The sequence below is a fragment of the Fragaria vesca genome, linkage group LG5, assembly GCF_000184155.1.
Source record: "Fragaria vesca subsp. vesca linkage group LG5, FraVesHawaii_1.0, whole genome shotgun sequence".
Classification (NCBI taxonomy): Eukaryota; Viridiplantae; Streptophyta; class Magnoliopsida; order Rosales; family Rosaceae; genus Fragaria; species Fragaria vesca.
In genome coordinates, this window is record NC_020495.1 from 20,504,698 (window position 1) to 20,519,915 (window position 15,218).

A 15,218-nucleotide genomic window follows, 5' to 3' on the forward strand; every position below is an offset into this window, starting at 1 on the left:
CACCCACTCCACATGATGAAACTTACCATAGAGAGCATATTTCCATAATTAATAGTTTTCTTTATTTTTCGATTTATCTGATTTGACATTTAGATTGTAGAAATTTAAATTTGGTATCATTATAAGTAGAGTCCTATTGAGATTCTAATATTATAGAGGTGTCATACGAAAAGAAACATAAAGTGAACTTTCTATCTGTATATGAAACTCAAGTTAACTAGAAAAAGCAACAACAACAACAACAAAACCAACCTAACCTCAGCTTGTATGCCCGTCAATCGAGTTATGAGTGTCTTAATAATTATCAAATGTGTAAAAATTATTTAAATGTGCATATATGTACCTGCAACATATATGTTATAAATGTGTGTGTGTGTCTCACAACCATTCATAACTCGATTGACCAATGGGCTAATTGAATTATGTCAAACATGAACCGTTCATATTTTTAATAGAAAAATACAATTATGAGTGTCTTAACGATTACCAAATTAGTTGAAATTTTGCAGAGATGATATACTCATATATACCTAGATACTGGACGGTTAAAATAAGAAAATGTGATTGAAAAATAGGTCTAATAAGGAAATCCGCACCATAAGAATAAATAAGGATAATTTATTCTTATAATTTATTCTTATGGTGCGGATTTCCACTTTAGACTCACTTTTCAATCGAATTTTCACATCTCCACCGTCTAATCTTTAGATACTAATGTATAGATCATCTTTGCAAAATTTCAGTCAATTTGGTTATCATTAAGGCACTCAAATTCTATTAAACCAATGAATGAATATAATTATGTCGAACTTGAACCGTTCATGTTTATAACAGAAAAACAGTTTTGAGTGCCTTAATGATAACTAAATTAGCTGAAATTTGAAGAGATAATCTATACATTAGTATCTAAAGACTATACGGTGGAGATGTGAAAATTCGATTGAAAAGTAAGTCTAAAGTGGAAATCTGCACCGTAAGAATAAATAAGGACATCCTTACTTGAGAAAGACTGTATATATATATATATATATATATATATTCATAACCCAAGTAATATTTGATGTGCCTTAGTTCCAGAGAGTGTTCTTTACGCTCTACAAAGTTCGTTTTACTGGGATACTTGAGAAGAAGAAGATGATGAGCCAAAGAGAGAGCTGAGAAATTCATATGGATATAAGGCCTATCCGGTAACGTTGTTGAAAATGATTTTTAAAAAAATGACTATTAAAAATAAAAATGAGAAAATGAGATTGTAATTTTCAATTTTGAAAATGTAGTTGGTAATTTAGTGTAAACCATATTTTTCATATTTTTTAAACTAAGAAAATGAAATGAAAAAGTGAAAGCGTCAAATTGATGTTTCTAGTTTTTCTTTGTAAAATTTGATATTTTTTTTTTTCTATTTTCCACGTTTTGAGTACTCTCTCACTGATCACATCTTCATTTCATTTTCATTTTTAAAAATGAAAATACAAGCATGAAAACATTATGCCAGTAATTTTCATAATTTTACGATAAAAAATGGGTAAGGGTGTGTGGACTGTAATTAAGGGTTGTGTAAATTTCACTCTTTTAATTTAAATCGCATAAACGCACTGCGTAAAAGTGAATACTCAATACCCATGATTAACTGATAAATGAGATGTCATGAATCGACTTAAAGAGACTTCTTGTAGTATTTAAGTTATTTAATTGAAAAAAAATACCCATAATTTACCGTAGTTGGGTCAGATATAAAATCAAAGTCTATTAACACAGCAGGCCAATAATTTGGGCCGATGAGGTGGATAGTAGCCCACCACATGAAACGTGAAAAATTTACTTGTAAAATTTCTATTAGTCGGAGGAAAAAAAAAACAACGAAAATCCTCTGGTTAGCGACACCGTGCGACCTCCTCGCCCAAATCGGCTCCGTGAACCCCCCAATTTGCCCAAACCCTAATTCCCAATTTCTGATCTCTCTCTTCCCTAATTCTCCTACACGTAAAAGTAATCGCTTCGTTTTTGTGCCCTAATCTTACACAAATTGAACTTATTGCTCATCCTCGATTCAGCTTCGCTTCTCTTAGCTCCGAATTTCGTTGCTTTATTTGGTTGATCGCACTTCGGATTCAGCTCCCACGGAAATTCAAGTATGCTGTATGTGTTTGTATTATTTTCTCTGAATTTTCCTGGGTCCTGTTTTGATTTATTTTTTTTATGCATTTTTTTTTTTTTGTATTTATGGATATATAGATACACATCTCAGGGCTTGTTGCTTTGTAAAGTTGTTAGCTTTTACATAAAAACTTGGGGTGCAATTGTGAAAAAATGGAGTTTTGAATTGGAATAGCTGAGTTGAAAGTAATGCAATAGCTGTTTTTTGGGGGAAGTTTTGGTTTTTTTTTGGATGGTGAAAGAGTGATAATGATTAAGTTATTTTTTTCCCTGAATTAGAAAGTGTGTTGTGTTGGTAAGTTTTGGAAATTAGTGGAGGTCAAGTGATTGAGGTAGTGTGTGTTGTAGGATGATCCGAAGAAGTTAAGACTGTTGATAGAGAGTAATGGGTAGCAGCGAGATGGATAAACCAGCTAAAGAGAAAGAAAAGGAGTCGAAGACCACACCTCCTTCTACTCAGGTCCGATCGTGTGAACATTTGTTGTTTCTGTTTTGTAGGAGTGAGGTTTTCTAACGTGGGAGGTTTTTTTTTTGTAACTTTACAGGAGCAGCAGTCTGCTACCACTAGCGCTGGCACTGTTAATCCTGATTGGTCGGGATTTCAGGTTTCTAAAACCCTAATGTTGTTGTTTTCACTGTTGTGGTAGTTAGGAAATGCTTGAGTTTTATTGTGGGTTTATTCTGTGAACAGGCATATTCTCCTATGCCTCCACATGGGTTTATGGCATCAAGTCCCCAAGCTCACCCTCACCCATATATGTGGGGGGTTCAGGTATTTTCACCTCTACTAGAATATCAAAGGACTAGTCTTTTGATTTGCCTTTTAGCTCTGTAGAAGATATAAACACTGATATATTTATATTTCTGTTCTTCTTTCTTGTGAGTCTTTTTATTTTGTCACTGAAGTCTTAAAATAATTCACTTTCTTGAAGGGATTATAATGGTGATATGTAAGTGAAAGTTCTTGACAAGATTTCAAAATATAAAATAAATTGTTATACTTTATATGTCAAAGTAGACCATATTGTTCCTATTCTGATAATAGTGCTTAATTTTCAGCATATTATGCCTCCATATGGTACTCCTCCCCACCCATATGTCGCGATGTATCCCCATGGTGGCTTATATGCTCATCCATCCATGCCTCCAGTAATTTCTTGCCTTTCTTGCTTGAGCTGAATTACCAAGTTTTTCTTTGCCTCATTTTCTGGATGTCACTAACTATATACATCCTGCTTTTATTTTGGTCAGGGATCTTACCCATTCAGCCCTTTTGCTATGCCCTCGCCAAATGGGATTGTAGAGGCTTCTGTGAGTGTCTTTCGCATTATGATTTTCTTCATAAAGACGATCTCTATCTCCATTTGAGTTGATGAGCATAACTTGTAAATTTCATGTAGGGTAACACACCTGGCAGCATAGAAGCAGATGGAAAGCCATCTGAGGGTAAGGAAAAGTTACCGATCAAAAGATCAAAAGGAAGCCTGGGCAGCTTAAACATGATTACCGGAAAGAATAATGAGCTTGCTAAAACATCAGGAGCCTCGGCTAATGGAGTTTATTCCAAGAGGTATGCTGATTATTCTTTAGTGACTATTGGGCTTTGCATACTTAATAGAGAGAGGAGGACAGTGATATTGTAGGAAGAGAATTACTGCTGTGTTAAGTTGGAAGCAATTTATTCAAGAAGCTGTCTAGGGTCTGAAAAAATCTACAGATTTGTTGTCTTTAGGTGATAAAAGAATATATGATATTGATTTTGAAGTTTAGTATCTTGGAAGACCCTTAAGCAGCAAGAGATTTGCTCAAGACGCTGTTTTCTTGTTCTGTTCTGAATTTACCTCTGTTTAATCTTCTAGCTGACAGAAGTGGTCATGATGTTAGTATGCTGCTTATCATGACTTATGGGTTTGAGTATTTCTTAAATAGATGCTCATATAGCTCATAAAGTTTAGTTTCCTTATGAAATCATATCTAGGACTGCACAGTGCATAATCTATGGTGTCTGTTCATCAAATGGAAGTTCACCACTAAATCTTCCATTTTACTTCTGATTGATAATGTACTTGGATACAGTGCTGAGAGTGGTAGTGAAGGCACAAGTGAAGGAAGCGATGCAAATTCTCAGAGTGTAAGTGCCATGCCACTGAATTTTACTATTATAGATTCCTTATATTTGTTTGATTTGGGCCAAAGAATTCCCCAGGAATATTTATCAAGCCTGTGTTCCATAGTTGCATTGCTTTAGTTTTTACATTAAATGAAAAATGAAGTAAAGGGATAAGCAAGAGTTGTTGAACAGTTGGCTTGTTCGAGTACACTGTTATAACAGTGAACTTAAGTCAATCTAAGTCAATATTCCTGGAATTATTGAGTTGCATTTGCACAATGGGATGAGTAATTTGTCAGCCAGGGGTTTGACTTCTGTTATCACGCTTGGGGGTTTGGGGGGTGGGGGATTTGACTTGTAACTCCTTCATTTCACCTGGACTTATCTATTTATTTTTGTACTTTACGCTCCCCTTCCAGGAGGAGCCTTGATTTTTGTTAGTAGATTGATGTCTTTATCTTCTATTATCCATGTGGTTTATCTGTTCTTTCTTTCATCCCGATGGGGTATATTTGTTTCTACTGGATCAAGTTGTAGTTTGTTTGTGTGGATTTTATTTTTGATTTAGTTTCATTGACTTATATAGGACTCACAACTGAAGTCAGGAGGAAGGGGAGATTCTTTGGAAGGTTCGGTTAATTTTTTAATCTCTGTTGCCGTGAATTGGATTAAGAGATTTTATTAAGAATTTTGTATTCCCAATGCAGGCGATGCATCTCAGAATGGTGGTTCTGCACATAATTCTCAGAATGGAACACCAAATTCTCACACAGTGTTGAACCCCGCAATGGGCATGGTGCCAATTACAGCTGCTGGTGCTCCAGGTGCCGTTACTGGCCCTGCAACAAACCTTAATATTGGGATGGACTATTGGGGTGCCCCATCTTCTGCCATGCCTGCAATCCGTGGGAAGGTTCCCGCTACTCCAGTTGCTGGAGGACTTGTTACTCCTGGATCTCGGGATGGTGCTCAGTCACAGCTCTGGTTACAAGTTAGTCTATTTCCCTGTATTTCAAATTCAATGTGCTTGCTTTGTTATCTCGTTCTCTGGGATCTGAAATATGTTTTCTGAAGCTCAGAAGTTGGTTTGCATTCTATTTTGAAAACTGATATTTTGATATGCAATCCATAAGTCTTCAATATGATTTTTGTAGCTGTTATACAGAATGATAGGAGCGTAATGTGATATTTCCACAAATATGTTGATACCAATGAGTTAATAAGTAATAGGGATCACATCAATTCTTTTGGTCTTAAAGAAAGCTGGACTTGGAGCATCTTTCACAGGCTCCTATTGTCATTGTTGAGTGCAACACACAAATTCCTAGGTGGGAAGAAGAGGGGCAAGGTGTTGGAAAGATGGACTATGTTAGCTCTATCGTGTACCCCATTTGGATAGAACAATACCTATTTTAAGGGTGAAGGGAGAGGATGTAGATAATCTGTGTTGGCTCTATATCGTGCCCCATTTGGATGGAAGAATGAAACTTCTATTTATTATAGTTTTTTAAGTGTGACGGGAGAGGACCTAGAAAATTGGCTTCGGTGTTAGATTCCTTTGCCGCTCCAGTTTCTTTTCAATCTGGGAATGGTTCTAAATTTTGGTTCTTGAAATTGTAGATCTGTTGTTGTCTAGTTTCTTTCTTAGAGTTTTTTGATTTGTTATTGTCATTGTTGTTTGCTTGCTTTTCATGTGTAACTTGGTAAGTTTAGTGGAGTTCCTAATTCTGTTTTCCTCTGAAAAAAGGCAATGCTTAAACATCTAAACAAACTATTTTCTTCGGTTTTGCTGAGTTTGGTCTTCATATATTTCTCTTTGGCTTTCTCTCTCAGTTTGTAGTGCTTTAACATGAATCAGATTAAATTTTGATTACCTGTCCACTGGTTGTGAATTCAAATCCATATGTTAGTTTGGCAAACTAAGCGAATCCCTTTTTCACTACTATCTCCTCTGATTTCTTTAAACAAGGTTCTAATTTTTGTATTGTCTTACGGCTCATGAATGTTTTGCCTTCTTAGTGCATTCAGTTGCTGTGTTTCTTTTTTCTGTTATAGGGATGGAACTATTCATGTATCGATAATTTTCTGGTGAATTCCTTTATATCTTTGAAGTCCATGTGGACCCAGTGGACCCAGACCAAATAAAGTTAAGAAAATAAGAAGTCCATATGGACCAATGCTTGGAAACTAGCTGAAGAAATGCATGAGTGGATTGAGTTTGCTCCCATAGCTATCCTCGATGGTCAATTCTATCTCTATGCTGTGAGGACTCCTACATAGGTTTACCCACAGATCTCTACAGATTTATACATGATACAGGTCATCCTTGATTTTGGGTTACCTAAATAGAAAAAGAGGGTTTTAGGTTTGACCTTCAAGGTGTATGATATTGAAGGGTAAAAGGATTGGCAGGTTTATGGCCTGCAAAAGCTTGCTCGTTTTTTGCAATGTGGACAGTGATTCAAGGATGTTTATGTATTTTAGATAGATTTGGTCGATTGGTGGTGTTAGGTTTTATTGACACCATGATTCGGTTTAGAGGACTATTGGATAATTCTAATGGAGTGTTTCTATTACAGTAACATAACTAGTAAAAACCAGCATTGACAGGTGAAAAATGGTGCCAAATAGATCCAACAGATAAAATCAAACTCGCACCTAAAATATTGATATTAGTAAAGGTTGGTCCAATCACTTTTTGTGTGATTGAAGCTATACTTGCATCAGAGATTTTTATGTAAGGTATCTACATCTTTTTATCATATCAACCTTATGTTTCTCTGTATTTGCTTTGCAGTTTAGTCGTTTTTTTTTTTACTACAAACAGATTATTTGCCAAAGAAAGCTTTGATCAACTCTAAGTAGTTGGTGTGGCGGATTTTACGTAGTTGAGTCGAATAGTGATGCATGATACTTCATTTGTATAATTGATATCTGCGAACCAATCGCCCTTTGTTTCTGGAAGGCAAATCCAGGATAACATCATCGTTGCCCATGAGTGTTCTCACAAACTTAAACCAACTAGTGAATTAATGTTACAGTAAATGACTGTTTCTTTGGTTCACTTGGCTTTTCTTTACTTTGATACACTTTTAATGACCTAACCTCACCTCTTGTGTTTATGACACAGGATGAAAGAGAGCTTAAACGACAGCGGAGAAAGCAGTCAAATAGGGAATCTGCTCGTCGTTCTAGGTTACGCAAGCAGGTAATTGTATAACCTTGAATATGTTTGTTCTGTTTGGCTACTACTTTACATTCTGTGTGCCATATGAATTCATGAGATGTATATGCGTGCTTTTGAATTAGGCTGAATGTGATGAGCTGGCCCAGCGTGCTGAAGTCCTAAAAGATGAAAATGCCACACTCAGATCAGAAGTTAACCGCATCAGGAGTGAGTATGAGCAGCTTCTTTCAGAGAATGCCTCCCTGAAGGTAATGCTTAGTTTTGGTTTTGTTTATTGGTGGTGGATTGACTTATGATCAGTTGCTATCTGATCAAACCCTAACCTGGTAGAGTCGGTATGTACAAATATTAGTCGATCTTTCTCTAGAGATTTTCACCGTTTACTTTTTATGGACAAAAGAAGAAACTAATTCCCTAAGGTATTGTATCAAACAGTTTGTCTTGTAGCAGACCTCGACAAAAATTTGCTTTGATCCAACTTTGATACCTTGCATAGGTGATGATGAGATTTACTTTCGCAGTTTTCACATTATCTTTTTGATGAGGTACAGCAAGTGTTAGATGTGATTCCACAGAGACTTCTCAACAGTTTCTAAATTTACATGTTTAATGTGTAAACTAGTGACGATTTTTGCTGAAATCTGTCTTACGGTCTTACCACGTATGTACCAATGCCTCAAATTGCAACTGACCTTGTTGATATATTAGTCTCTACATTGTTCCATAGTTAGGGATGCGCGGCATTGTGTCAACCTACACCTTTCCAGTCTTTTCCTTTGGTCTATATAACTTAGTTCGGGTTAACAATCATATATAATCTATTTTGACACTGTGACCCGGTATCTTACTGGAAATTCAGTTTTGAATCTTGAGGTCCTAAGTTAAAACTGCTTTGTTTCTGCAGGAGAGGCTCGGAGAAATTCCTGGGCATGAAGATCTGAGATCTGGTAGAAGTGACCAACACTTAAGTAATGACACTAATCAGACTGCACAGACAGAACTGCATGGTGGTCACTAGGATGAGTAACCCAGCTTGATGCTGCTTCCAGGATCACAACCTAACCAATTAGCAACAGGAAGTTTATTTTTTTTTATAGCATGTAGTTTGACTCTTTGTTTAAGTTAACATTTTATATTTTAGGATATGTTTATTTCCATATCATCCTTTTATTTATGATTTGGGCCACCTTCAAGAGTCGATGCCCTAAGATGATATGTTGAGTGTCAAGTGTGAAATGCATGCCATACCCTTGTTTGTTTCATAAGGGTAGTCAGTATTCACGCTTAGTCCATATATGTATTAAGCAACGATGATTGGTAAATGTGTAACTTGGGAGAATTGATTTACAAAAGTATGCTACTCTTAAATCTTCACTTGTAAAGTTTGCTATCTACATTCTCCAGTTGCCTTGTGTTATGGTTGATGTTAATTTTCTGTCAGCAGTAGTCTCCTTCCCAGTTGTGCTCTCCATATTTATAGCGCCAAATTCGAAATAAATTCTGTTTTGGTATTCTGTAGTTAAACTTTAACGAGGGTAAGTATTTATTTTGTGATAACAAAGGTAAGTTCAGACGGAAAAGATTAAATATTGGAACTCAACCCAGAATTTGATGGGAATGTATTGTAAGCCAAGAAGATTGGCTCTCCGGGAAAAGTCTTCTGAAAATTGCCCGTTGACTAGATTAATGAGCATAGTTTATTAGCTGCAAAAGGTGAAACTTATAAGGTGGTCGGTGAATTTGCATCCTAGTAGAGACTTCTAATTCTGGAATGAGATAATCATATCTAGCTAGAACAGCAGCTTAGTATTTGCTTGATTCTGGAATGAGATAATCATATCTAGCTAGAACAGCAGCTTAGTATTTGCTTGATTTTGCTTCTTCTTTTACTTCACTCTAGCTGTGTTGTAGTTGTCATTTCTTTGTAACATGAATACTGCTACTAGTACTTTATAACTCTAAACTGTTTATGATGCGTTGTTTAAGTAGTATATGTGAATACCTTTCCAATAGAAATTCGTAGAGTGCGTGGGAAGATTATACCCTATTTGTTGAAGTTCTTATTTGTTCTACTTTATTCATAGAAAGAATAGAAAGATCCAGATCAAGATTGTATGAAGAAGAACAAGTAAATAAAAGGAGAAGCTAGAAGAGTGATACAGTTGTGAGAAGGAAAGAGGTGTGTTGATTGGTTGTGGTCGTTGCATAGAGAAGAACGTCTGCTTGAGGCCGTGGACAAAAAGGCTTGGAAATGAATATGATGTTGAAGAAGCGCAAAGACTTCTGCTTCTTGGGCTGGCATGCTCTCATCCCATTGCTCACGAGAGGCCTAACAGCCAGACCATAGTCCAGGTTATTTCCGGGTCTATTCCGGCGCCTCAAGTCTCGCTTCCTGAACCGGCCAGGCCGGAGAATCGGCAGCATTGCCAATCAGAACTGGTAACAGAACTTATTATAAGTTAATAGCAAATTGAATCAGCTCCTGGTAAGACTTCTGCGTACAACATATATGAGCTGCCAGGTTCTCCCCCGTACACTTATATGAAGACTGTCATATCACTCTCGTGCGCTATACTCAATCCCTCGTTAATTAATCTTCCGTGTCTTAATCGATCTGAGATAAATTATTGGATCTTATTACTTATTAGTATCTATTAATATGATGAGTTCACTGGTGGGCAAGTTTACAATAGTTCCACCTCCAGGAAGGGAGGATCATTACCTCCTCATGATGATGTGTTTGTGTTTGTGTTTCTGCCTTATGGTAGTGTTATTGTTTTAGTTTTTACAAGTTTGCTTGCTGTTTGTCTTAGGCGTGTTGCCTATGGTTGTTTTGGTCGCCTTTATAGGCTGAGACTACTTATTTCTTTTATTTGTTACGTGTTCTAATGAATTTGATTATTATTATTATTTTTTTAAAGTTTACAATAGTTTATTAGTGTTCACTGTTTAGCTACTTCGTAGCACTCAAATTTAATTATTACGGCTAGTCTCCAAAGTAGAGCCACTTTTATCCTTTGAGATGTGTTTAGTGTGACTTCACTGATATGGTCACACCAAAACAAACACACTCCATTGAGCAAAATTCACTACTTGCAAATCACTTTCGCACATATTTTAGTTACAAGTCCCCACTACAACAATCGACTAAACTTAATTTTCAAATCAAGATCAAATGAGACATCAAGCAGTTGAAATCAATTTATATTGCCAAATTAATTGTTTTCCAATTTTAAATTTTAAATTCAACCTAGAATAATAGTGCATGATTCTTTAGAAATTTGGTGGCGATATCAATATGCAGTCACATTAGATGCTTATTGTGTAAACATAGGAAGTAAATTAGATAAAAAAAAAAAAAAAAAGATGAAATACGAAGGTGTATAAAGCAAAGGGTTATCTTTTGGTCAAAAACAAAAAATTGAAATAAATTCCCTAAATAAAAACCTATAAGAAATATAAGAAAAATGAATAAACAAAAAAGGAAAAACAAACAAACAAACTGTTTTAACCACCAAGACTTTCCTTCCCTCAATCAAAACTCTCTTCCTCTCTTTCTCTCCTCTCAGAGCCGTAGGGCCTCAAAATGCAGGTCTCAGGTGTTATCGGCGACGTTTCACTCGTAATTCCCTCCGGCGGAGGTCTTCGTTCGCCGGAATTCCGACACTTCCACACCCACACCTACCCACACTCTCTCTCCGATTCCAAGTCTTCCATTTCCGGTGGATTTTTCAGAGTAAGCTCTCTCTCTTCCACTCATTCACCTTCCTCCCCTCAATTTTTGTTAGTTCACAGCTTCTCGCTCATCTTGGAAAGTAGAGAAGATGATCCAAAAGTAGGAAAATCAAGGTGTGAAATTGTTGTTGATTTACTTAATTTGCAGTTGAAGATTGCTTCAGTAATTGACTGATTATTCCATGGCCCTGTAACATTAAACCCTCAATGTTTACATTTAAGTATCTTGACATTTAAACCTTTTGATTCCAAAGTGTTTTTCCATGGATGAATTCGATGATTCAATTCCCATTTTTGTGGAGAATTACTGGTATAAAAGAGAAAACTGAAGCTCATAGGATAGGAGTGCCAAAATCCAATCTATAATGTTGTTATTGTGATTTCTATACACAATAAATATGTTGATTGTCTTTCGTGATTCGTTATAGAGATGTTTAGGATGTCTACTTGTTGTGAATGCAGAGGGGAAAGATGTAATTTGATTCTTATAAGCTCTTAGTTATGAGTTATGATCGTAAGGAAGCTGAAGTACTATTTAATTGGGTGGTACTTCAGTCTCTTACCTATTCAAAACTTTACTATTATTATAGTGTTAGTAGTCAGGCAAGTCGACGTTCAGAAGAAATGATGATGTAATTGTTAAGGCAAGTTATAGATTATTTCCATGTACAAAAATTGAATAGTTATGCACCATGTTTCCATATGCCTCGATATTATGCTTCATTTTATGCACTTACCATAATTTTTCCTTGTTTTCTCCTTTTCTAGAGCTGTCTACCCAAGGTTGGAAATGGACTGTATAAGTGCCGAGCAAGAGGTTTGATTGTGAGAGCATCGGAGGATTCTAGTGCTAATTTGGTGCCGGTTGCTCCTCTTCAGTTTGAATCCCCTGCTGGCCAGCTTTTGGGCCAAATACTACAAACACATCCACATCTACTGCCTGCAGCTGTTGATCAGCAGCTCGAGAAACTTCAAACTGAGAGAGATGCCCAAGAAGAAGAATCTCCAGCATCTAAAGGTCCCCTCTACAAGTAAGTATTGAGATATCTCAGAAGCAGTTATTTTGATTCTTTTGTCGAAATAATTGATATAGGGTGAACTTTTCAGATTTCGACACCACATTTTATTTGAAGCAAGTAGTAGTGTCTATTGTCATATGGTGGGGACTTCATTTTGAAAAATGTTGCCAAACTTACTTTATAGGAGTATCATTACTGATCAAAATGGTTTAGTGGTATGATATTGCATAGGTTTTAAAGTGTAATGATGGTGCACAAGAGCTTAACAAGTATAGGGTTTAAATACATACTATGTTTGGGTTTGGTACCCTTGGAATTAATCAGTATATCTGTGTTTGCAAATTATGAGATACTACAGGTAGTTGAGCTATTAGGAAAAGCTGGTTATTGTAAAAATTGCATTAGTTCTACACTGCTTCTGTAATTCCACTTCACACTTCGCCTTCATCATAGAATGACGTTCGATATGCATAGTTAAAGTTGATATAAAATCTCGCCTGGGTTAGAATCCCCTTGTAGAAGTTTGAATTACAGGGTATAGATATTGCTCTTTTCACCAAAAAAAAATACTCTAGATTTTGTTGTATCATGATATGTGCTTCTCTATTCTTACTTTTAACTTAATTGCAGCTACCAGTTTTTTTCCTAGTTAAAATGATCATTTTAAATGTATGTGTTTCCAGTTTATGTGGCTTTTATGTCCTTTTATATTTCCTAGACACATTTTGTGTCCTGGAGTGACATTGTAACTCTTCTTCATAATATTAATGTTAATAACTTCTAGTACTCTGCTCATTTCTACAACCATTAAGACTTCATTTCTTAATGCTTTTGCATTTTCAGTTTCAAGTTTCAATTTTTCAGGGAATTATATGTCAATTTATATCTCACTAATATGAAGTTGTATCCCCACAAATTTGATTATGGCTGTAAAGCATGTGTTTGTACCACTTTCATGAAAAGGTTTTGTAACCAAGAGCTTCAGTAGCTGAAGTCTTCTGTAATCTTTCAGAAAGGACTGTTTGTGCTGACTAATTTTCCTTTTGGACTGGGATCGTTGTACAACTTTGTTTAAACATTTAAATGGCTAATAACTTTTCTCCTAATCCTATAATTGGATACTGAAGATATAGCGTGTGATATGTAATGTTTCTCTAGTACTACCACATTGGCCTTAAAACTGTGAGACTTATAAGTAATCATATAATCAAATGCTACCCAAGATCAGCTTCAAAATATTTTACCAGTGCATGAAGCCCGACGATTTTTGTATAGTCATGGTTGTGCTGCCCTCATTAGAATACACATATCATTCCTACAGTTGCAAAACTGTGGCATCGTTACCCTCCCCTGGCCTATTGAAGAGCAGTCCTTTCACCATTTCTTTTTACTCAACTAGCTATATCTCTCTGGTGAAACACCACAAGTAATGCAAACCTACCTGCAGTATCACTGTTTCCATGTTTTCCTCTCATTATTAGCTGGACTATAACTATAACACCATCATCACCAGTAACATTGTTCTATCACCACTCATCCACTGTGACTTGAACTAGACCACCTTAAAACTGTTTCCATGTTTATGTTTTGTATGGGCCAGACCACAATCGCCACCCCAAAATATTCTACTGCATGATGATCTTCCATCACCATCTTGCCTTCTAGCTTAAATTTACTGGGTTTTTTTCCTCCATTCACTTTTGTACTATTCACCTTAACTATACCAGAATTTGGTTATAAACACAATGCATAGTCTAATATTTTACATAGTCAGAAACCTATTTTACTGTCTCTTAACAATTGGGTGCTTGCTACTTTACTTGTTTCCGTAACTAATTAATGAAATCATGACTTTCAGGAGAATAGCTGAGGTCAAAGAGAAAGAAAGGCGAGCGGCACTGCAAGAGATAATATACTGCTTGATAGTGCAAAAGTTTGTGGAGAATGAAATATCAATGATCCCCAAAATATCAGCAACCTCGGATCCTACCGGCAGAGTGGATTTTTGGCCAAACCAAGAACAAAAACTAGAATCTGTTCACTCTTCTGAAGCATTTGAGATGATACAGAGCCACTTGTCTCTTGTGCTTGGAGAACGACTTGTCGGTGTGGGGCCCCTTTCTTCCTTGGTTGAGATTAGCAAAATAAAACTTGGGAAGCTGTATGCTGCTTCCATAATGTATGGATATTTTCTCAAAAGAGTTGATCAGCGGTTTCAGCTTGAGAGGACCATGAACATCCTTCCGAAACGTGTTACTCAGGATCCGGATCCGGCACCAGCAAACCAGCTCTGGGATCCTGATTCCTTGTTCAGAATACCTCCCGACGGTGGTGATGAAGCAGGCTTCATAGATAAAGAGGAAAGCAAGTCTTATCGACTGAGATCCTATGTGATGTACTTGGATGCAGAGACTCTTCAAAGATATGCTACTATAAGGTCAAAGGAAGCTATTTCTTTGATTGAAAGCCAAACGCAAGCCCTGTTTGGGAAACCTGACATCAGGATCGCCGGGGATGGTTCAATCGATACATCTAACGATGAAGTGATTTCGCTTACATTCTCCGGATTAACAATGCTAGTCTTGGAAGCGGTTGCATTTGGATCATTCCTGTGGGATGCTGAAACCGATGTAGAATCCAAATATAACTTTGTCAAAAGCTAAAGATCATGTATGTTTATGAATCAACTCAGTAAGCCTGCAAGAAATTGTTATGTGTTGCGCCTGGTGCATGTAATGAGTTTCCTGTAAATAATATTGGTTAGGAAACTTTTTTTTTTTCACTGAATGTTACTGATAGTCTGATATTAGGACCATATTTTAGATGAGTAGTGCTGAGTAGTGCTAGAGGGCCTTAATAAGGTTTAAGATTTAGGGAAAATACTTATTTGCACAAAAACAGCTAAATCAATGCCCACTTAAATGAATTTTTTTTTCATTAAGCCTATTCCAATTAATCTTATTAAAAAGTCTCTTTTACCCTCTCACTCTTATTCAACAGCCTCACACCT

At 36.3% G+C, this 15,218-nt stretch overlaps 2 protein-coding genes across 2 annotated transcripts; both read left to right on the forward strand.

The window, feature by feature from the left end:
• Window positions 1-2,542: 2,542 nt before the first annotated feature.
• On the forward strand, window positions 2,543-8,849 carry LOC101292506 (transcription factor HBP-1a-like). Its single transcript, XM_004300142.1, has 12 exons — window positions 2,543-2,617; window positions 2,706-2,762; window positions 2,849-2,929; window positions 3,217-3,306; window positions 3,409-3,468; window positions 3,558-3,727; window positions 4,234-4,288; window positions 4,854-4,896; window positions 4,975-5,258; window positions 7,398-7,475; window positions 7,577-7,702; window positions 8,359-8,849. Exons 1-12 carry the CDS (start codon window positions 2,543-2,545, stop codon window positions 8,470-8,472), a joined length of 1,233 nt encoding a protein of 410 aa, XP_004300190.1. The 3' UTR covers window positions 8,473-8,849.
• A 2,159-nt stretch (window positions 8,850-11,008) lies between these two features.
• LOC101292798 lies at window positions 11,009-14,871 on the forward strand. The gene is made up of 3 exons (XM_004300143.1): window positions 11,009-11,190; window positions 11,958-12,220; window positions 14,067-14,871. The coding sequence occupies exons 1-3, from the start codon at window positions 11,041-11,043 to the stop codon at window positions 14,869-14,871; spliced, it is 1,218 nt and encodes a 405-aa protein (XP_004300191.1). The 5' UTR covers window positions 11,009-11,040.
• The last annotated feature ends 347 nt before the right edge of the window (window positions 14,872-15,218 follow it).

Bases quoted from the DNA above. Each gene is read 5' to 3' on its own strand.
- LOC101292798 (XM_004300143.1), top strand. From the start codon at position 11,041: ATGCAGGTCTCAGGTGTTATCGGCGACGTTTCACTCGTAATTCCCTCC. The intron at 11,191-11,957 runs GTAAGCTCTCTC...CTCCTTTTCTAG, and splicing joins TTTCCGGTGGATTTTTCAGA to AGCTGTCTACCCAAGGTTGG. The intron at 12,221-14,066 runs GTAAGTATTGAG...CATGACTTTCAG, and splicing joins TCTAAAGGTCCCCTCTACAA to GAGAATAGCTGAGGTCAAAG.
- LOC101292506 (XM_004300142.1), top strand. From the start codon at position 2,543: ATGGGTAGCAGCGAGATGGATAAACCAGCTAAAGAGAAAGAAAAGGAG. The intron at 4,289-4,853 runs GTAAGTGCCATG...TGACTTATATAG, and splicing joins GCGATGCAAATTCTCAGAGT to GACTCACAACTGAAGTCAGG. The intron at 7,703-8,358 runs GTAATGCTTAGT...TTGTTTCTGCAG, and splicing joins CAGAGAATGCCTCCCTGAAG to GAGAGGCTCGGAGAAATTCC.